This window comes from Entelurus aequoreus, linkage group LG16, assembly GCF_033978785.1.
Source record: "Entelurus aequoreus isolate RoL-2023_Sb linkage group LG16, RoL_Eaeq_v1.1, whole genome shotgun sequence".
Lineage (NCBI taxonomy): Eukaryota > Metazoa > Chordata > Actinopteri > Syngnathiformes > Syngnathidae > Entelurus > Entelurus aequoreus.
The window spans coordinates 14,840,114-14,864,286 of NC_084746.1; the positions used below are offsets into that span (position 1 = coordinate 14,840,114).

Below are 24,173 nucleotides of genomic sequence, written 5' to 3' on the forward strand. Positions count from 1 at the left end.
TGCGTCTGGCAGGGAAGCACGGACTCACAGAGACGGGATGTAAAACCTGTTGGAATTGTCCTATTTGTAATCATAAGATTGGTATTAAAAATAGCGTCGGACGTTGTGTAATTTCTTCTGGGTGCTACAATTTATTATATTACTTTAATTTGTTTTAAAGTAAAAAATATATATATATATTTTCAAGGTGTGGTGGTAGCAGAAACCCTGTAGGGGCTACCCTTTCTCCTCTTGAATATAATATGTCAAAAAGTAAAGGCAGGATCATTGTTCTCCAATTATTTTTTGTTTCTTGCACCAACTGGTGCCTTCAGAGCACTGCATTTTTTTGTAGTTTCTTAAAGGGGACCTATTATGCAAAACCAACCGCTCTTACCGGATGATACCTGCTAGTGTGTAATTGGGAACCCCCTAAGTTTCGAAAACCTTGGAGGCATTGCAGAGATATTTATAAACAATCTTGCCTTCCTTCGTACTTCCTCCAAAACGAACCGTTTGGAATTTTCCCTATTTTGTGACGTTGTCTGACCTGTGACGTCTGAGGACATATCTATGTATGGTAGAGGCACGTAAATAAGAGCGCCCAGAAAAGATGGTCAGTAAGTTGCTTGAAAACGGTCTGTAAAACATCATCTATACAAACATTTTGACATAAAAACACAATTACATGTTATGTAGACCACTAGTAAATGTTATACTGTACATGTAGAAAAAAAGTCATGATATGACCCCTTTTAAAGGGGAACTGCCTTTAAAGGAATTTTATCTATTGTTCACCATAATTATGAAAGACATGACTAAATGTTAAATACATTTGATCAAAAGTCCACTTGCAATGGAGTTTACGGAAGCCGTTCAGTTCTGCCTATAGAGCCCCTAAAAACATGCAAACACCTACATTAGGGTTTTATACATAGACATCTTCTAAGTAGACGCAGCATCGAGCACTACTGCCTACTGGCGCTGACGGGACGCGGGGACGCCATCTTGGAGTGGTGATGCGCTCCACTCAGTGCAATTCATTTGGCAGGAGCAATGAACTGTCAGCGCATTTAATTCATCTTACCTCACTGAATACCACTGATTTTCTCATGTTTTTTTGTCATACGTGTAGCTATGATAAAGGACACATATTCTGGCGTGTTTTATTATTCATAGTTTGCTTAACAGTAAAAAAAATATTCTTATATGCTATAAATGACCAGACGTCCGAGATCAAAACTGGGAATATAATCCCAGAGAAAGGGGAAAAAAACGGTCAGCTATTTTTAAGTTCAAGAAACAATATGATTAGGTTATATATACATGCGTATATCCTACATAAACAATGTATGAATACATTAGAAAGCTATATATTTTAGGGACCTATAGACTGTATCTCTGTTGCTGCAGCAGCAGAGTTTATGCTGTCTTGACACTTTGTATTGATATTTTGTATTACATTCTTCCCTTAAATGATCATGTTTACAGTGATTATTTTATATGTGTTTTTTATGTATGTCGCTTTGGATAAAAGCGTCTGCCAAATACTTAAACATAAACATATATAAACACCTGAAAGTCTTTATATCAGCTAAAACCACCAATCTGTTTCACTGGATTCTAGGGGTGTAACGGTACGTGTATTTGTATTGAACCATTTCGGTACGGGGGTTCGGTTCGGAGGTGTACCGAACGAGTTTCCACACGAACATATTAAGTTCCATATTAAGCCAGTCCATCTAAGCTAAAGTCTTAACAAGCTGCTCCGCTTCCTTCTGCCTCTGTCTCTGTCAGTACTCTACACAGCACCCAGCATGGTCCCACCCACACAACCATCTGATTAGTTACACACATAGCGGTAACAGCCAATCAGCAGTGCGTATTCAGAGCGGTATCAGCCAATCAGCAGTGCTATTCAGTGCTTAGCGTTTAGCAGGTAAGCATCAGGCAGCGGACTCTCCCCAAATGATAATAAACACCTCCCAGTCAACTACTAGTAACATCACTATGAGCCCGTTGACCTTCTAGAAATATAAAAGGCAGCTCAGCTCGCTCGCAGTCCTGGCTTGAGGTGAAGGCTAATTCGCTTTTAGCGTAATGTTAGCTCGTGTGTGTGTGTGTGTGTGTGTGCGTGCGTGCGTGCGTGCGTGCGTGCGTGCGTGCGTGCGTGCGTGTGTGTGTGTGTTACGGACAACAAAGCCCTGTCTGTCTGTTATTTCATTTTACCTTTTTCTGTGTTGATTGAGCTGTGTTGAAGCAGCAAAAAAGGACATTATGTTAATTGAAGAGTTTCTGTCTCTGATAGTTGACATAATAATGTAACTGCATCATTAAGCCTACATGAACTCCATGGTGTTCAGGGATGAATAGTCTCTCCTATTGCTATTGTACCATTTTTTCAGCTATAGCTCCATTAATCATTAGTAATGGAGCAGCCTAGTTTTGAATGGCAGGGTCCCTGCTATCACATGTTGATAAAAATATAACATTTAGATAATAAAAATCAACTACAGGTTTCCCAAATGCTGTAGTAAATTAAGCATGATGAGTTGACTTGAAACTGTTTAATGTTGCACTTTTTATATGTACAAGAAAAGTTTTGTCATTTTATTTAATCTGAGCAACAACTTGAGGCAGTTTAATGTTGATTAACGTGGGCAGAATTATTATAGTGTTCCCAATGTTAAAAGGATAAAGCCATTGTTTACAAATTTGGTAAATAAATAACCAAAAAATGTATATTTTGTTGTTTTCTTACTGTACCGAAAATGAACCGAACCGTGACCTCTAAACCGAGGTACGTACCGAACCGAAATGTTTGTGTACCGTTACACCCCTACTGGATTCAGAATAAAACCAAATTATGTCTTACCCAACAATGTTAGTATTTGAATATTGTTACTTGAAGACTTATTCCTGGTTACAGTTATACTGTTAAGAAAGTATTGTCTTATACTTTGCCTAAAATGAGAATGCATCATAATCAGTGGCGGCTGGTGAATTTTGTTTTAAAGTAATTTTCTTTTCACAATATACAACCAATAGTACGTTAATGTTAAATCTTACTTGTGAAAAGTAATCCCCCGATTCCTATTTTCAACAGTCCGCTCATTTGAGCAGGAAAACGCTGAACACCAGCCCGGCATGTCTGTTTTCTACCTGTCAACTGTCAGTTTAGGCTGCTCGCCGGCTCCTCATCACCACTTCAAGATGGAGGCCCAATTTCTCGCGTCACAGCAGCCAATGCTGCGTCTACTTATAAGATGTCTGTGGTTTTATATACATGATGTAAGTATATATGTAATATAGTAACATTTATAATAACATGTAATATTTACATAACGTGGTGCATTAATTAAAAAAACGCATCACGTTTGCCTTTTTTTCTTAATCACAAATTTCTACTCACTGCGGTCTTCATGAGAGCCAACAAACACTTACTGTACAAGGTCTGCTGTCAAGATGTCGACTGCTGGGATTTTCATATATTCCCATTTAGATTAAAAATGTCTCATAATCCTCGCGAAGAAACAGGGTAGAGATGGCGGGGGGAAACCAAGCGTCTTTTCGTCTCATTCTGGCCAGTTTCTGGTCCTAAATGGCTGTCATAGCGTCCCAACTTGTTGAATTTTATATCTTCAGCCATCTACTGTCCAGGTGAGATGCATGATTTATGAGCTACAATAAACTTCCAAGGAGCAGGAAAGTGAGGAAGCAGCAGACCACTCGATAATGTAAATAAACATAGACACACAGGAAGTGATCACGGCGTTGCTATAAATAGTTGGTCTGCGTTAGCGTTTATAATAACAATATCACTTAATACTTGTTCATATTCAAGTCACCAAATGTAAATGGAGTATTGTTGGCGCTTTTTGTATGGTTATTTATTGGATTTTATGGGCGGAATAGAGAACCTCCAGTTGTTTAAAGGCCTACTGAAACCCACTACTACCGACCACGCAGTCTGATAGTTTATATATCAATGATGAAATCTTAACATTGCAACACATGCCAATACGGCCGGGTTAACTTATAAAGTGCAATTTTAAATTTCCCGCTAAACTTCCGGTTGAAAACGTCTGTATATGATGACGTATGCGCGTGACGTCAATCGTTGAACCGGAAGTATTGGTACCCCATTGAATCCAATACAAAAAGTTCTGTTTTCATCTCAAAATTCCACAGTATTCTGGACATCTGTGTTGGTGAATCTTTTGCAATTTGTTTAATGAACAATGGAGGCTGCAAAGAAGAAAGTTGTAGGTGGGATCGGTGTATTAGCGGCTGGCTGTAGCAACACAACCAGGAGGACTTTGACTTGGATAGCAGACGCGCTAGCCGACGCTAGCCGCCGACCGCACGGATGATCGGGTGAAGTCCTTCCGTTGATCGCTGGAACGCAGGTGAGCACGGGTGTTGATGAGGGCTGGCTGGCGTAGGTGGAGCGCTAATGTTTTTATCATAGCTCTGTGAGGTCCCGTTGCTAAGTTAGCTTTAATTAGCAACAGCATTGTTAAGCTTCGCCAGGCTGGTAATTATTAACCGTGTAGTTACATGTCCATGGTTTAATAGTATTGTTGATCTTCTGTCTATCCTTCCAGTCAGGGATTTATTTATTTTGTTTCTATTTGCATCTTAGCCCGATGCTATCACGTTAGCTCAGTAGCTAAAGAGCTTCGCCGATGTATTGTCGTGGAGATAAAAGTCACTGTAAATGTCCATTTCGCGTTCTCGACTCTCATTTTCAAGAGGATATAGTATCCGAGGTGGTTTAAAAAACAAATCCATGATCCACAATAGAAAAAGGAGAAAGTGTGGAATCCAATGAGCCAGCTTGTACCTAAGTTACGGTCAGAGCGAAAAAAGATACGTCCTGCACTGCCTCTCTAGTCCTTCACTCTCACTTTCCTCATCCACAAATCTTTCATCCTCGCTCAAATTAATGGGGTAATCGTCGCTTTCTCGGTCCGAATCTCTCTCGCTGCTGCTGTAAACAATGGGGAAATGTGAGGAGTCCTTCCTCCGGTGACGTCACGCTACTTCCGGTATAGGCAAGGCTTTTTTTTTTATCAGCGACCAAAAGTTGCGACCTTTATCGTCATTGTTCTCTACTAAATCCTTTCAGCAAAAATATGGCAATATCGCGAAATGATCAAGTATGACACATAGAATGGATCTGCTATCCCCGTTTAAATTTTAAAAAATCATTTCAGTAGGCCTTTAATATTTAGAATTAATTTTCTTTTTTTTACATATCCGTCACGTCTTTCATAATGATTGTGAACAATAGGCAAAATTCTAAAAGAAAAAGTGCAAGTAGAGCTGAGCTGTATTGTGGAAAAGTGTCTTGTTGTCTGTTGATGTCTTCCTAACACTCACACGTTTGCACCAGGAAACCCGACTTGGAAAGCTGATCAACGATGTACGAAAGAAGACCAAGGACGAAGACCTGGCCAAGCGTGCCAAGAAGCTCTTGCGAAACTGGCAAAAGCTGATCGAACCCGGGCCTGCGGTGTCTGCGAGTGCTCCCGGCTCCACCAATGGCAGCTCCCATCCCTGCAGAACGGACGCCTCGCCACCCGACATCTCGTTACCAGCGAAGGGGGTCCCCGAAGTGAAAGTCAGGAATGATGTTCACAACACTTATTCGCCAAAGGCTGAAAAATCAAGCAGCCGCAAGCGCCGAGCGGAGCACAGAGACAGTGGGGTGCACTTACCGGAGAAAATTTCCAAGCTGTCTTCGTATGACAATTCTGTTTCACCGCCCCCCACGAACGGGATCGCAGGCAGCCCTGACACACTGCTCGAGCAGGACGTGGTCCCCTCCCCGGACCGATCCCGGCTCGAGCACCTTGACAATGATAAAATCAACAGAATTCCGGTAAATGCTGTCAAGCCTCGGCCCAGCTCCCCGGGAGTGGCCAAACTACCTAGCACTTCATCTTTAATCAAGGTTGCTGTCATGCAGCAGAAGGCAAGGATGGATGATAGTGGTGGAGGGGGGCATTACCAAGCCAGAAGCCCCCGTGGTCTTTCTACCAGTCCAAGGAGCACAAAAGATGCCACGACCAAGCGCTCTGCGGCGTATGCACAAAAGTTAACATCTGTCCCCAGCCCTTCGCCCAGGGATCCCTTGCCTTTGTCCCAGCCCGTGTCCTCCCCAGCCCACTCTTCTTATAGGTCTTCAACGCACTGGGCCACCTCGCCAGAAGTCCCTTCTCATTGCTCCTCGCAAGACTTATCCATGTCACTGGAATCCCCCTCAGTCTCCCGCTCACCCTCGCGCCCCCAACACAACTCAGAACTACACCGGCCAAAGTCCGAAGGAGCTGTGACTGTCCCCGACGGCACGGACGGCTTGCTGACTTCAGCCTCGGAGTATAAAAGGAAGAAGTACCGCTCTAGGGACTATTCTGTCAATTTAGACGGACAGAAAGTAGAAGACACAACTAAGCCAGTGCGGTTAAAAGAACGTAGGCTAACGTTCGACCCGGTCACGGGTCAGATCAAACCCATAGTCCATAAAGAACCTTCTCAAACCGAGGAACCCCCCACTCCCGAGCCCCCCGTTGAGTCCAGGCAGAGAACTGAAAGCACTGTACCACAGGCCCCAGCGCCAGCCCCAGGCCCGGGCCCCAACCCTTTCCACCAAACAAACTGGAAAGAGCTGTCCAGAAACGAAATCATCCAGTCCTACTTGAACCTTCAGAGCAACGTGCTTACATCGTCCGGGGTCCAGGCCCCGAGCGCACACTTTTTCATGTCCGAGTACCTGAAGCGGGACGACCAGGGCGTAAAAGAGCCCAGGAAAATGCACGTTTTGCAGGCGGACAGCCCGGCGGGAGATTTAGCGGGCGTGACTCGGGACGTAAGCGCGGAGGACCTGGACAGGGTACAAAGCCGGCATTGGCCTGGGGTCAATGGGTGTTTGGACACCAAGGGCACCTGGTATGACTGGACAGAGTGCATATCGTTGGACCCTCATGGGGACGAAAGCAAACTGAACATCCTGCCGTACGTTTGCCTAGACTAAGGGGTCCTTTTTCCACTCCTGACGAGATCATTTGTGATTTTGTTTGTCCACTGTGAGTTGGGCAGAAGCCAGGCCTGCTAAACTCTCCTGCCCCTCCCGTGCCTCCTCTTCTTTCTGTGATTGAGAGATTTTGGTATAAAAAAAGATGACAAATTAAAAATAATATTTGTGTTTGTGATATCAAGGGCTGCTTTCCTTTTTTTTTTTTTTTTTTTTTTCCTCCCAAGCTGAAAGCCACGTGGAAGGATCAGGCCCAAGTTGCAGATAGCTGCTACTCGCTCAGAAGACAAAGAAAGGAGGGCAGAATTATCCCCGCCTGCAGGAAAACATGGCACCAAATTTCCGCCCGACCGGGAAAATACTGCCCTCCCGTTTTTTTTTGTACCTTTTTTGGTTTCTACAATGTAGGGTGACAATGAGGGTGGGCTGTCCTGTGCCAGGCCGGCACGTTTGAAGATGAACACATCTCCGCTGTGAGGAGCATAACTGGCGGTTATGAGAAGCTTTATGTGAATTATAAAAGTAAATTATACTTTTTTTTTTTTTTTTTGTCATGTACACGGCTATTTATTTGGACCAGTACATCTGCTGTACTTCCATCACCTGTCGCTCAGAAACATCTGCGTTTCCTGTGTTGCGTCACAGTGTTGTTCGTCTGATCTTCAAGCTCATGATTGTTCTTTTGTTTGCCGTCTCTAGATAGGCCACTTCATGCTGTCTCAACATTCCACAGTCCTTCTGCCTTATTGCCCTCGCTCACCGAAAAAACTGGCTTAACATTTAAATTCCGAGGGTTTATTCAACATCGGAAGAACTTTTGCTAGCGTTAATGGTTCCAAAACTTTGAAACGCATACATAACTCAGTAAGTTTTATTTTGTTATGCTAAGAAATAGTTCCATGTAATTCATGTTAATAAATTCCGAGGGTTTATTCAACATTGGAAGAACTTTTGTTAGCGTTAATGCTTCCAAAACTTTGAAACACATAGCATAACAAAATAAAAGATAGACAGTTATGTAAAATGTAGTATCCACGTATTTCATATGAATAAATTCAGAGGGTTTATTCAACATTGGAAGACCTTTTGCTAGCGTTAATGGTTCCAAAACTTTGAAACACATAGCATAACTCGGTACATTTTATTTTGTTATGCTAAGAAATAGTTCCACGTATTTCATATTAATAAATTCCGAGGGTTTATTCAACATCAGAAGACCTTTTCCTAGCATTAATGATTCCAAAACTTTAAAACGCATAGCATAACAAAACAAAAGGTAGAGAGTTATGTAAGAAGTAGTTTCCACGTATTTCATATTAATAAATAAAAATAGGGTTTATTCAACATCAGAAGAACTTTTGCGAGCGTTATTGTTTCCAAAACTTTGAAACACACAGCATAACAAAAGAAAAGGTAGAGTTATGTAAGAAGTAGTTTCCACGTATTTCATATTAATAAATTCAGAGGGTTTATTCAACATCGGAATAACTTGTGCGAGCGTTAATGGTTCCAAAACTTTGAAACACGCACATAACTCTACTTTTTATTTTGTTATGCTAAAAAGTAGTATCCACGTATTTCATATTAATAAATTCAGACGGTTTATTCAACATAACATTTCCTAGCGTTAATGGTTGCAAAACTTTAAATCATGTACATGACTCGGTACCTTTTATTTTTTTATGCTAAGAAGTAGTATCCACGTAATTCAAATTGATAATTTCAGAGGGTTTATTCAACATCGGAAGACCTTTTGCTAGCGTTAATAGTTCCAAAACTTTGAAACACATAGCATTACTCGGTACGTTTTATTTTGTTATGCTAAGAAATAGTTGCACGTGTTTCATATGAATAAATTCCGAGGGTTTATTCAACATTGGAAGACCTTTTGCTAGCGTTAATGGTTGCAAAACTTTGAAAAACAGCATAACAAAACAAAAGGTAGAGAGTTATGTAAGAAGTAGTATCCACATATTTCATATTAATAAATTCCGAGGGTTTATTCAACATCGGAAGAACTTTTGCTAGCGTTGATGGTTCCAAAACTTTGAAACACGTACATAACTCGGTATATTTTATTTTGTTATGCTAAGAAATAGTTCCACGTATTTCATATTAATGAATTCAGAGGGTTTATTCAACATTGTAAGACCTTTTGCGAACGTTAATGGTTGCAAAACTTTGAAACACATAGCATAACAAAACAAAAGGTAGTATCCGCGTATTTCATATTAATAAATTCAGACCGTTTATTCAACGTCGGAAGACCTTTTGCTAGCGTTAATGGTTCCAAAACTTTGAAACACATACATAACTCGGTACATTTTATTTTGTTATGCTAAGAAATGGTTCCACGTATTTCATAATAAATTCAGAGGGTTTATTCAACATTGGAAGACCTTTTGCTAGCGTTAATGGTTCCAAAACTTTAAAACACATAGCATAACAAAATAAAAGGTACAGAGTTATGTAAAAAGTAGTATCCACGTATTTCATATTAATAAATTCAAAGGGTTTATTTAACATTGGAATAACTTTAGCTAGCGTTAATGGTTGCAAAACTTTAAAACACGTACATGACTCTGGACCTTTTATTTTGTTATGCTAAGAAGTAGTATCCACGTAATTCATATTAATAAATTCAAAGGGTTTATTCAACATCGGGAGAACCTTTGCGAGCGTTATTGGTTCCAAAATTTTGAAACACATAGCATAACAAAATGAAAGGTACAGAGTTATGTAAGATGTAGTATCCACGTATTTCATATTAATAAATTCAGAGGGTTTATTCAACTACGGAAGACCTTTTGCTAGCGTTAATGGTTCCAAAACTTTGAAACACATACATAACTCGGTACATTTTATTTTGTTATGCTAAGAAATAGTTCCACGTATTTCATTTTAATAAATTCCGAGGGTTTATTCAACATCGGAAGACCTTTTCCTAGCATTAATGGTTCCAAAACTTTAAAACGCATAGCATAACAAAACAAAAGATACAGAGTTATGTAAGAAGTAGTTTCCACGTATTTCATATTAATAAATAAAAATAGGGTTTATTCAACAACGGAATAACTTTTGCGAGCGTTAATGGTTCCAAAACTTTGAAACACGCACATAACTCTGTACTTTTCATTTTGTTATGCTAAAAAGTAGTATCCACGTATTTCATAATAAATTCAGAGGGTTTATTCAACATCGGAAGAACTTTTGCTGGCGTTAATGTTTGCAAAACTTTAAAACACATACATGACTCTGTACCTTTTATTTTGTTATGCTAAGAAGTAGTATCCACGTATTTCATATTATTAAATTCAGAGGGTTTATTCAACATCGGAAGACCTTTTGTTAGCGTTAATGTTTCCAAAACTTTGAAACACATAGCATAACAAAATAAAAGGTAGAGAGTTATGTAAGAAGTAGTATCCACGTATTTCATATTAATAAATTCAGAGGGTTTATTCAACATTGGAATAACTTTGGCGAGCGTTAATGGTTCCAAAACTTTGAAACACGCACATAACTCAGTACTTTTTATTTTGTTATGCTAAAAAGTAGTATCCACGTATTTCATATTAATAAATTCAGAGGGTTTATTCAACATCGGAATAACTTTGGCTAGCGTTAATGGTTGCAAAACTTTAAAACACGTACAAGACTCGGTACCTTTTATTTTGTTATGCTAAGAAGTAGTATCCACGTAATTCAAATTAATAATTTCAGAGGGTTTATTCAACACCGGAAGACCTTTTGCTAGCGTTAATGGTTCCAAAACTTTAAAACACATAGCATAACAAAATAAAAGGTACAGAGTTATGTAAAAAGTAGTATCCACGTATTTCATATGAATAAATTCAGAGGGTTTATTCAACATCGGAATAACTTTTGCTAGCGTTAATGGTTGCAAAACTTTAAAACATGTACATGACTCGGTACCTTTTATTTTGTTATGCTAAGAAGTAGTATCCACGTAATTCAAATTAATAATTTCAGAGGGTTTATTCAACATCGGAAGACCTTTTGCTAGCGTTAATGGTTCCAAAACTTTGAAACACATAGCATAACTCGGTACATTTTATTTTGTTATGCTAAGAAATAGTTCCACGTATTTCATATTAATAAATTCCGAGGTTTTATTCAACATCGGAAGACCTTTTGCTAGCGTTAATGTTTCCAAAACTTTGAAACACATAGCATGACAAAATAAAAGGTTAGAGAGTTATGTAAGAAGTAGTATCCACGTATTTCATATTAATAAATTCAGAGGGTTTATTCAACATTGGAAGACCTTTTGCAAACGTTAATAGTTGCAAAAACGTTAAACACGTATATAACTCGGTACCTTTTATTTTGTTATGCTAAGTAGTATCCACGTAATTCATAATAAATTCAGAGGCTTTATTCAACGTTGGAATAACTTTTGCTAGCGTTAATAATGGTTGCAAAACTTTAAAACACGTACATGACTCTGTACCTTTTATTTTGTTATGCTAAGAAGTAGTATCCACGTAATTCATATTAATAAATTCAGAGGGTTTATTTAACATCGGAAGAACCTTTGCGAGCATTAGTGGTTCCAAAACTTTGAAACACAGCATAACAAAACAAAAGGTAGAGAGTTATGTAAGTAGTAGTATGCATGTATTTCATATTAATCAATTCAGAAGGTTTATTCAACATCAGAAGAACTTTTGCTAGCGTTGATGGTTCCAAAACTTTAAAACACGTAGCATAACTCAGTACATTTTATTTTGTTATGCTAAGAAATAGTTCCACGTATTTCATATTAATAAATTCCGAGGGTTTATTCAACATTGGAAGACCTTTTGTTAGCGTTAATGGTTGCAAAACTTTGAAACACAGCATAACAAAATAAAAGATAGTTATGTAAGAAGTGGTTTCCACGTATTTCATATTAATAAATTCAGAGGGTTTATTCAACATCGGAAGAACTTTTGCTAGAATTAATGGTTGCAAAAATTTGAAACACGTACATAACTCAGTACCTTTTATATTGTTATGCTAAGAAGTAGTATCCACGTAATTTAAATGACAAATTTCAGAGGGTTTATTCAACATCGGAAGACCTTTTGCGAACGTTAATGGTTCCAAAACTTTGAAACACATACACATACTAAGAAAATAGTTCCACGTATTTCATATTAATAAATTCCGAGGGTTTATTCAACATTGGAAGACCTTGTGTTAATGGTTCCAAAACTTTAAAACACAGCATAACAAAAGGTAGTATCCACGTATTTCATATTAACAAATTCAGACGGTTTATTCAACATTGGATAACTTTTGCTAGAGTTAATGGTTGCAAAACTTTAAAATACGTACATGACTGTAGCTTTTATTTTGTTACGCTAAGAAGTAGTATCTACGTAATTCATATTAATACATTCAGAGGGTTTATTCAACATTGGAAGACCTTTTGCTAGCGTTAACGGTTCCAAAACTTTGAAACGCATAGCATAACAAAATAAAAGTTAGAGAGTTATGTAAGAAGTGGTATCCACGTATTTCATATTAAAAAATTCAGAGGGTTTATTCAACATCGGAAGAACTTTTGCTAGCGTTAATGGTTCCAAAACTTTGAAACATACATAACTCGGTACATTTTATTTTGATATGCTAAGAAATAGTTCCATGTATTTCATATGAATAAATTCCGAGGGTTTATTCAACATTGGAACAACGTTTTTGTTAACGGTTCCAAAACTTTGAAACGCATAGCATAACAAAACAAAAGGTACAGAGTTATGTAAGATGTAGTATCCACGTATTGCATATTATTAAATTCAGAGGGTTTATTCAACATCGGAAGAACTTTTGCTAGCGTTAGTGGTTCCAAAACTTTGAAACACGTACATTACTCAGTACATTTTATTTTGTTATGCTAAGAAATAGTTCCATGTATTTCATATGAATAAATTCCGAGGGTTTATTCAACATCGGAAGACCTTTTGCTAGCGTTAATGGTTCCAAAACTTTGAAACACATAGCATGACAAAATAAAAGGTAGAGAGTTATGTAAGAAATAATATCCACGTATTTCATATTAATAAATTCGGAGGGTTTATTCAACATTGGAAGACCTTTTGCGAACGTTAATGGTTGCAAAAATTTGAAACATGTACATAACTCTGTACCTTTTATTTTGTTATGCTAAGAAGTAGTATCCACGTAATTCATAATAAATTCAGAGGGTTTATTCAACATCGGAAGACCTTTTGCTAGCGTTAAATTTGAAACGCGTACATAACTCGGTATCTTTTATTTTGTCATGCTAAAAAGTAGTGTCCACGTATTTCATATTAATAAATTCAGAGGGTTTATTCAACATCGGAAGAACTTTTGCTGGCGTTAATGGTTGCAAAACTTTAAAACACATGCATGACTCTGTACCTTTTATTTTGTTATGCTAAGAAGTAGTATCCACGTATTTCATATTAATAAATTCAGAGGGTTTATTCAACATCGGAAGACCTTTTGTTAGCGTTAATGTTTCCAAAACTTTGAAACACATAGCATAACAAAATAAAAGGTAGAGAGTTATGTAAGAAGTAGTATTCAAGTATTTCTTATTAATAAATTCAGAGGGTTTATTCAACATCGGAAGAACTTTTGCTAGCGTTAATGGTTCCAAAACTTTGAAACACGTACATTACTCGGTACATTTTATTTTGTTATGCTAAGACATAGTTCCATGTATTTCATATGAATAAATTCCGAGGGTTTATTCACCATTGGAAGACATTTTGCTCGTGTTAATGATTCCAGAACTTTGAAACACATGGCATAACAAAATAAAAGGTAGAGAGTTATGTAAGAAGTAGTAGCCACGTATTTCATATTAATAAATTCAGAGGGTTTATTCAACATCGGAAGAACTTTTGCTAGCGTTAATGGTTCCAAAACTTTGAAACACGTACATTACTCGGTACATTTTATTTTGTTATGCTAAGAAATAGTTCCATGTATTTCATATGAATAAATTCTGAGGGTTTATTCACCATTGGAAGACATTTTGCTCGTGTTAGTGATTCCAGAACTTTGAAACACATAGCATAACAAAATAAAAGATAGAGAGTTATGTAAGAAGTAGTAGCCACGTATTTCATATTAATAAATTCAGAGGATTTATTCAACATCGGAAGAACTTTTGCTAGTGTTATTGGTTCCAAGACTTTGAAACGCGTACATAACTCGGTACCTTTTATTTTGTTATGCTAAGAATTAGTATTTCCTATTTGAAAGGGTCTCATTCAGGTTGTTACCCCCTACGCCGACTCAATCACGCACAAACTGTCGATAGTTTTACTCACATGTTGAGATTGTGTATCTCTGGCGAGTAGTCAGTCGGGTGTGGTTTTGTCAAGCCAAACAACACAAGGGAGCGAGCTCAGGTCACATGGTCCTTTTTCCCATCCCTGTGTGACCAGAAACATTTTGACTGACTCCTCCATCCTTCCCTACCAAATGTGCCTTGGTCATTTGTAAATCTGGATTTGCTTCCGCATGCAAGGCTCCCCGTCTTTGCAGCTGGGTTTATTTAGTCGAGGACTCCCAAAATCCCACCGTCGCGACGATGCAAGGTGGGGTTTGTACACAAAAAGATTTAGCGAGGGTGCGAGTGCGGACGACAGTTAGAAAGTGCACAACACGGCCGGCAATAAAAAGTGCTAAACTGATAAGAATATGCTTTCTGGAGTTCTGATTGGGCGTCTTTGTTTAGTGTTTAACATCTCTCAATTGTTTTGACAAATAAAAATCTAATTCTTCATCTCGGTCCGTTGGCTGGTGTGTGTCCTAGGCTGGAAGGGGTTGTAGTTACACGCTCACCCAGAAGGGGGAGCACTGTCCATTTACTTAGAAGGGAGGAAATGGCAAGTCAAATTCTGTTGAAATACATGTTCAGGGTAAATGGGTTATACTTGTATAGCGCTTTTCTACCTTCAAGGTACTCAAGCGCTTTGACAGTATTTTCACATTCACCCATTCACTCACACATTCACTCACTGATGGTGGGAGCTGCCATGCAAGGCCCTAACCACCACCCATCAGGAGCAAGGGTGAAGTGTCTTGCCCAAGGACATGACGAAGTTGGTAGAAGGTGGGGATCGAACCAGGAACCCTCAGGTTGCTGACACGGCCACTCTCCCAACCGTGCCACGCCGTCCCCCTACTTAAAAATATGTAAATATTACCTGTTGCTACATTACATATATACTTACAGTGTGTATATAATACTAAAAATGATGAAAATATGTAAATATTACATATTATGAATGTTACTATATTGCATATATACTACTTAAAATGATGAAAATATGTAAATATTACATGTTATTATGAATGTTACTATATTGCATATATACTTACAGCATGTATATAATACTTAAAATGATGAAAATATGTAAATATTACATGTTACCAGGCCCGGCCCTAACCAATCTGGCGCCCTAGGCAAGATTTTAGGTGGCGCCCTCCCACATCGGCAGTGAAGTGTATATACTCACAAGAAACCGAATAGCTTTGTCTTTGACCTTTTTTTTTTACTTAAAGAAAGCAAATTAACAATCAGAATTGTTAACAAGATAAAAAAAACTATGGATAAATAAATGAATACAAAAAATGAATATATGAAATACAATATTTTTTACATACATAAACACAAAATAAAACGTGTCAACAAGATGCATAAAATAAATAAAAAATACAATATAAATAAGGCACTGCACGAAACAAGATATCAAACCAGTAGGGCTGTGAATCTTTGGGTGTCCCACGATTCGATTCAAAATCGATTCTTGGGGTCACGATTCGATTTAGAATTTATTTATTTTTTCAATTCAACACGATTCTCGATTCAAAAACGATTTTTTTTTTTTTTTTAAATGAAAACAATACACAACAATACCATAATAATGCAATACAATTTCAAAACAAAACCCGACCCAGCAACATTCAGAATAGCAATAAACAGAGCAATTGAGGACAGACAAACATGACACGGAACAATCTAAAAGTAGTGAGACAAAAATGAATATTATCAACAACAGTATCAATATTAGTAACAATTTCAACATAGCAGTGATTAAAAATCCCTCATTGATATTATCATTACAAACATTAATTTTTTTTTTAAATACAAAAAATGAACAATAGTGTCACAGTGACTTACACTTGCATCGCATCTCATAAACTAAATGTCTAGTAATAATGTCAATGAGGGATTTTTAATCACTGCTATGTTGAAATTGTAGCTAATATTGATACTGTTGTTGATAATATTCATTTTTGTTTCACTACTTTTGGTTTGTTTTGTGTCGTGTTTGTGTGTCCTCTCAACTGCTCTGTTTATTGCAGTTCTGAGTGTTGCTGGGTCGGGTTTGGTTTTGGAATTGGATTGTATTGTTATGGTATTGCTGTGTATTGTTTTGTTGGATTGATTAATTTAAAAAATATATATATATATTTAAAAAAAAAAATTTTTAAATCGATTTTTTAAAAATGAGAATCGATTCTGAATCGCACAACGTGAGAATCGCGATTCGAATTTGAATCGATTTTTTCCCACACCCCTAATACTTACAGTGTGTATATACTACTTAAAATGATGAAAATATGTAAATATTACATGTTACTACATTACATATATACTTACAGTGTATATAATACTAAAAATGATGAAAATATATAAATATTGCATATTATGAATGTTACTACATTACATTATTACTTGCAGCGTGTATATAATACTAAAAATGATGAAAATATGTAAATATTGCATGTTATTATGAATGTTACTACATTGCATAATTACTTACAGTGTGTATATAATACAAACCCTGTTTCCATATGAGTTGGGAAATTGTGTTAGATGTAAATATAAACAGAATACAATGATTTGCAAATCCTTTTCAACCCATATTCAATTGAATGCACTACAAAGACAACATATTTGATGTTCAAACTCATAAACTTAATTTTTTTTTTGTAAATAATAATCAACTTCGAATTTCATGGCTGCAACACGTGCCAAAGTAGTTGGGAAAGGGCATGTTCACCACTGTGTTACATGGCCTTTCCTTTTAACAACACTCAGTAAACGTTTGGGAACTGAGGAGACACATTTTTGAAGCTTCTCAGGTGGAATTCTTTCCCATTCTTGCTTGATGTACAGCTTAAGTTGTTCAACAGTCCGGGGGTCTCCGTTGTGCTATTTTAGGCTTCAAAATGCGCCACACATTTTCAATGGGAGACAGGTCTGGACTACATGCAGGCCAGTCTAGTACCCGCACTCTTTTACTATGAAGCCACGTTGATGTAACACGTGGCTTGCCATTGTCTTGCTGAAATAAGCAGGGGCGTCCATGGTAACGTTGCTTGGATGGCAACATATGTTGCTCCAAAACCTGTATGTACCTTTCAGCATTAATGGCGCCTTCACAGATGTGTAAGTTACCCATGTCTTGGGCACTAATACACCCCCATACCATCACACATGCTGGCTTTTACACTTTGCGCCTATAACAATCCGGATGGTTCTTTTCCTCTTTGGACGTCCACAGTTTCCAAAAACAATTTGAAATGTGGACTCGTCAGACCACAGAACACTTTTCCACTTTGTATCAGTCCATCTTAGATGAGCTCGGGCCCAGCGAAGCCGACGGCGTTTCTGGGTGTTGTTGATAAACGGTTTTCGCCTTGCATAGGAGAGTTTTAACTTGCACTTACAGATGTAGCGACCAACTGTAGTTACTGACAGTGGCTTTCTGAAGTGTTCCTGAGCCCATGTGGTGATATCCTTTACACACTGATGTCGCTTGTTGATGCAGTACAGCCTGATGGATCGAAGGTCACGGGCTTAGCTGCTTACGTGCAGTGATTTCTCCAGATTCTCTGAACCCTTTGATGATATTACGGAGCGTAGATGGTGAAATCCCTAAATTCCTGAATATGGCTATCTAACACAATTTCCCAACTCATATGGAAATGGGGTTTGTAAATAGAAAGTAGAAGAGATTGTCACAGTCGTGTGCCTAACTCTGCATCCTTTATGTCCATTTTTAACATTTCAAACATTCAAAAAGGTCATTTTCTGCAGATTCTTGACACCCCCAGGTGTTGTCCTGTCACCAGCTCCTCCCAGATATTTCATCTGATGGCTTTCAAACTTTACCCAGACAGATCAGACTCAAGGAGAATGCTACATTTCAAAGTGTTGCGGTTTCTGTTATAAGGCGACCGAGTTGATACGGTACGTTTTTTTCAATGGAGCGTAAATAAGTCACAACTTTTGCCGTGTAGCGGGGTTCTCAAATTCAAACTAGTCAGCTTGTAAAGTGAAGAAAAAAAATAACTATCGATTTTTGGGATTTAAAAATGGCAGCTGGGTTACTAGAATTTTACCATAAAAGTTCCGGTGGTTTTCACACCAAATTACTGCTAATTACCGCTGGTGTAATCTATCTTTACAGTGCCATCCATCCATCCATCCATCCATTTTCGGGTCGCGGCCTAAGCAGTCTAATCAGCCCAGACTTCCCTCTCCCCAGCCACTTGGTCCAGCTCCTCCCGGGGGATCCCGAGGCGTTCCCAGGCCAGCCGGGAGACATAGTCTTCCCAACGTGTCCTCGGTCTTCTCCGTGGCCTCGTATCGGTCGGACGTGACCCAAACACCTCCCCAAGGAGGCGTTCGGGTGGCATCCTGACCAGATGCCCGAACCACCTCATCTGGCTCCTCTCCATGTGGAGGAGCAGCGGCTTTACTTTGAGCTCCCCCCGGATGGCAGAGCTTCTCACCCTATCTCTAAGGGAGAGCCCCGCCACCCGGCGGAGGAAACTCATTTCGACCGCTTGTACCTGTGATCTTGTCCTTTCGGTCATAACCCAAAGCTCATGACCATAGGTGAGGATGGGAACGTAGATCGAGCGGTAAATTGAGAGCTTTGCCCTCCGGCTCAGCTCCTTCTTCACCACAACGGATCGATACAGCGTCCGCATTACTGAAGACGCCGCACCGATCCGCCTGTCGATCTCACCATCCACTCTTCCCTCACTCGTGAACAAGACTCCGAGGTACTTGAACTCCTCCACTTGGTTTTCACACCATATTACTGCTAATTGAAAAACCACTGGTGTTTTATGTTAAATTCCAGTTGCCAGTTTTTACTAGAGATGTCCGATAAATGCTTTAAAATGTAATATCGGAAATTATCGGTATGGTTTTTTTTATTATCGGTATCGTTTTTTTTGTATTTTTTATTAAAGGCCTACTGAAAGCCACTACTACCGACCACGCAGTCTGATAGTTTATATATCAATGATGAAATCTTAACATTGCAACACATGCCAATACGGCCGTGTTAACTTATAAAGTGCAATTTTAAATTTCCCGCTAAACTTCTGGTTGAAAACGTCTTTGTATGATGACGTATGCGAGTGACGTCACTAGTTAAACGGAAGTATTTGTACACCTTTGAATCCAATACAAAAAAGCTCTGTTTTCATCTCATAATTCCACAGTATTCTGGACATCTGTGTTGGTGAATCTTTTGCAATTTGTTTAATGAACAATGAAGACGGCAAAGAAGAAAGTTGTAGGTGGGATCGATGTAATAGCGGCTGGCTGCAGCAACACAACCAGGAAGACTTTGACTTGGATAGCAGACGCGCTATCCGACGCTAGCCGCCGACCGCATCGATGATCGGGTGAAGTCCTTCATCGCTCCGTCGATCGCTGGAACGCAGGTGAGCACGGGTGTTGATGAGCAGATGAGGGCTGGCTGGCGTAGGTGGATAGCTAATGTTTTTAGCATAGCTCTGTGAGGTCCCGTAGCTAAGTTAGCTTCAATGGCGTCGTTAGCAACAGCATTGTTAAGCTTCGCCAGGCTGGAAAGCATTAACCGTGTAGTTACATGTTCATGGTTTAATAGTATTGTTGATCTTCTGTCTATCCTTCCAGTCAGGGGTTTATTTCTTTTGTTTCTATCTGCATTTAAGCCCGATGCTATCACGTTAGCTCCGTAGCTAAAGTGCTTTGCCGATGTATTGTCGTGGAGATAAAAGTCACTGTGAATGTCCATTTCGCGTTCTCGACTCTCATTTTCAAGAGGATATAGTATCCGAGGTGGTTCAAAATACAAATCCGTGATCCACAATAGAAAAAGGAGAAAGTGTTGAATCCAATGAGCCCTTGTACCTAAGTTACGGTCAGAGCGAAAAAAGATACGTCCTGCACTGCACTCTAGTCCTTCACTCTCACGTTCCTCATCCACAAATCTTTCATCCTCGCTCAAATTAATGGGGTAATCGTCGCTTTCTCGGTCCGAATCGCTCTCGCTGCTGGTGTAAACAATGGGGAAATGTGAGGAGCCCTTCAACCTGTGACGTCACGCTACTTCCGGTACAGGCAAGGCTTTTTTTATCAGCAACCAAAAGTTGCGAACTTTATCGTCCATGTTCTCTACTAAATCCTTTCAGCACAAATATGGCAATATTGCGAAATGATCAAGTATGACACATAGAATGTATCTGCTATCCCCGTTTAAATAAAAAAAATTCATTTCAGTAGTCCTTTAATTATTAAAATAATTGCTTGTTTATCAACAACTTGAGCATTTTATTCATTATTACATTTTGAAGCTCTCAGAAGCCAAGTTATGTTATATTCCTTAAGATTTATTTATGCAAGTTTGAGGTATCAATTATCTAAACACAGTTTTGTTTGCATATTTTCAGGATGTAGTTATATATATATGTATATAGTATATATATACATATATATATATTTTATATATATACATATATATATATATATATATATATATATATATATATATATATATATATATATATATATATATATATATATATATATATATATATATATACATATATATATGAAATACTTGACTTGGTGAATTCTAGCTGTAAATATACTCCTCCCCTCTTAACCACGCCCCCAACCACGCCTCCGCCCCACTTCCCGAAATTGGAGGTCTCAAGGTTGGCAAGTATGATTTACTGACTTTTTGTCTCCTCTCAATTGCTCTGTTTATTGCAGTTCTGAGTGTTGCTGGGTCGGGTTTTGTTTAGTAATCACCCTTTGGTGGGCCAAACCAAATGACAGGACGGGTTAAACTCGGCCCACAGGCTTTTGGTAGGTAAGCGTACGTGCCACGCTCTGCTACTAGACAGACCTAATGCAGGATGAGTAGTGAGTTTCACCTCAGACACTCTGACTCAGGCCTCAGCACACCTGGATGACATCATCGGCTGCTACACTCATACCATGAACATGCAGGCAAGCAGCTGCTGTGGTGAAACCACATTACACCACAAGCCTTGCGTCAGTCCTGGCTTTGTTTTTTTGGGGGATCGTCACGGCCAGGCCTGCAAATTTGTCATTTTAGGGGCAGGGTCACTTGGCCTTTGGTGTCGTCAACCTTTTGAGGGCACAAAGCCCATCAAAGAAAGCTATGGTTTTAAGTCCACGGTCATGAAGGTTAAGGATGATTATTTTAATATGTATTACTTACAATTAAATACATGAAGCTGTTTTTTTCCACAGAATTGTTTATTTCTTAATAAATAACATCAATATAATAATAAATAATCTTAATAAAATACCACCTGATCCAATGTAAAACACTAAATGAACACAACAGCTCAAGGAAAGACAGAGCTCTGTCTTCTTCTGCCTTTGGGACATTAAACTAATTCTTCTACAGAGACAAACAGTATCGAACAATTTCAAACAATTATTTAGCTCTGGTTTAACCCAATACCAATTGAAGATAACAAATGAAAGTGTTTGAAACTAGCCTGCAGTACATTCAAAATAGAACCCATGCTGAAGTGGCCCTTTTGCCCACGATAAGAACACTTCCTGTCACAGTACATTCTAAATCAGGGGTGTCCAAAGTGCAGCCCGGGGGCCATTTGCGGCCCGCAGCTAATTGTTTACCGGCCCGCCACACATTCTGCAAAAATTGCAAAATTGATAATATTGCAAAAATTAAAAAAAACATTTTAAAAAAGTGGAATGAGGTGAAAGCTAACAAGAAAAGGTTGCAATGTTGACACAAAGCTGCCATGCAGGCTGTTTTTTTTCTTTTGTCTTTGTTTATTTGTCTTTTTTTTGCCATTGCTAAAAAAAAAAAAAAGACTAAAAATCTATGTTATTATGAATTATTACTTAAAAAATATCACTTTAAAATGTTTTATGTGGAAAAGATATTGCATATATTGTGTGGTTGCCATAAAAAAACATCAAAGTTTTATTTGACAAAATAATAGTTCAAACGTAAAATCGACAGATATATCTGAAGTTGATCTCATAATTTAAGTGTTAAAAGTAAAAAAAACTAATAAAAATGTATCACTTTATGAGTGGGGGACCTTTTGGATCCCAAATATATTTAGTAGGATTTTATTTAACATTTCACTGTGATTACTCAAAAATGTTAAAGAATTAAAATCAATGGTGTCCTGCATTATTGATCTTTTAGGGCTCTAATTACTAAATACTGCATATTTCAGCTTTACTATAAAAAACAAAGTTGTCTTTGACAGAAAAGGCATAAAACCTTCTTTTTTTATATATATACTTTATATCAACCTGAAGTTGATATAGAGATTTACTGTAAGCGTTAAATAAAAAATAATAATAATTTGACTTATTTTTTACATTTTAATGACTAAGACCCTTTATGGTCCCCGGGAGCCCTAAAGGTTATAAAAAAAAATCCATATATTTTGTTAAGGTTTGAAAATGAAAAATATCAAAATGGCCCCCGCATGCTTAAATTTTTCCGTGTGCGGCCCTCTGTGGAAAAAGTTTGGACACCCCTGTTCTAAATAGAACCCATGCTGAAGTGGTCCTTTTGCCCACGATAAGAACACTTCCTGTCATAGTACATTCTAAAAGAACCCATACTTGGTTTAAGTGTTTCTTTTGCATGTTGGGGCTTTATATTATTTAGTGTTTTCTTTCTGCGGTTTTCACTCACGTAGCGTGGTCGAGCGGGTTAGAGAAAAACGCAAAACCTGCACACATTGTCGCTAAATTGCAACAGTGTGTGGCTCGGTTGGTAGAGCGGCCGTGCCAGCGGCTTGAGGGTTCCAGGTACGGTTCCAGGTTCCGCCATCCTAGTCACATCCATCGTGTCCTTGTGCAAGAAACTTTTGCCCCCACTGGTTTAAATGTCGCTTAAAGAGCGTAGATAATGGGTTTCACTATGTGAAGCGCTTTGAGTCACTAGAGAAAAAGCGCTATATAAATATAATTCATTATTTATTGTCTTCTACTGCTTTCACCAATGTATCAAACCTTCTTAGACTTCTTGACTTTGTTTGTTTGAGTTGCTGACTCGGTTGTTTGGCTATAGCTTGTTTCTTTTTGCAATTTGATGCTCTTCTTACCATAATGTTTCAATCTACCACTTGTAATTTCTCCCTAATATTCAAATTTTACTTAGGGGATTATCTCAATTGGATGAAAAATATTGTTTTTTTAATAAACAAAGCTATTTTAAACAGAAATGTCTCAAGGCTCTTTGTCTTCAGGGGATCACTGCTAACTTTTTTATAACTCCTGACTTGTAAAAAAAAACAAAAGTAGGGATGTGGCGCCGACATTACGTCATCTCGGTAGCTCGTCCTTTTATCTCCTCACCTTGTGTTTTTACGACAGTGAGTCAAAGTGTGTGCGACAAGCTTGTCGAGTCCACAGTACGTCTGGTATGTCGGGATGGACCCCTGGATCACTCCCACCGTCGAGGAATTCTGGAACTTTCCTTCCATATATGGACTTTTTGATATCAATCGTCACCTAACGAAGAAAGAAGGGGGGAGGAGCCTAGGATCGATTGACAATGAGTTTGACTCAAAGAGTTCTCAGTGAGCAAGATAGTTATCGTTCACGGCTGTGGAGCCCATATGCGGGTTGAGTGAGAAAATGCTCTAAAAGGTTATGAGAGAGACAATTAAATACATATGTCAGTGAGGTGTATCATCGAGAATAAGGCAAATGTATTTGAATTCTCATAAAGCGTACGTCCAACCATAAATCCCAAGCGGTTAAATACGAGCCGGGAACTATCTTGACTCTTTGCAGTGCTCTTTGGGCAAAACCGTACGA

General features: G+C 38.4%; 1 protein-coding gene across 1 annotated transcript in view; it reads left to right on the forward strand.

Annotated features, from left to right (window-relative positions):
* Positions 1 to 14,796, forward strand: part of crsp7 (cofactor required for Sp1 transcriptional activation, subunit 7) — a 30,626-nt gene extending 15,830 nt beyond the window's left edge. The window contains exon 3 of the mRNA XM_062022226.1: positions 5,378 to 14,796. Within this exon, the coding sequence (XP_061878210.1) occupies positions 5,378 to 7,018 (1,641 nt within the window). The 3' untranslated portion in view covers positions 7,019 to 14,796. The remainder of the gene's footprint in view (positions 1 to 5,377) is intronic.
* The last annotated feature ends 9,377 nt before the right edge of the window (positions 14,797 to 24,173 follow it).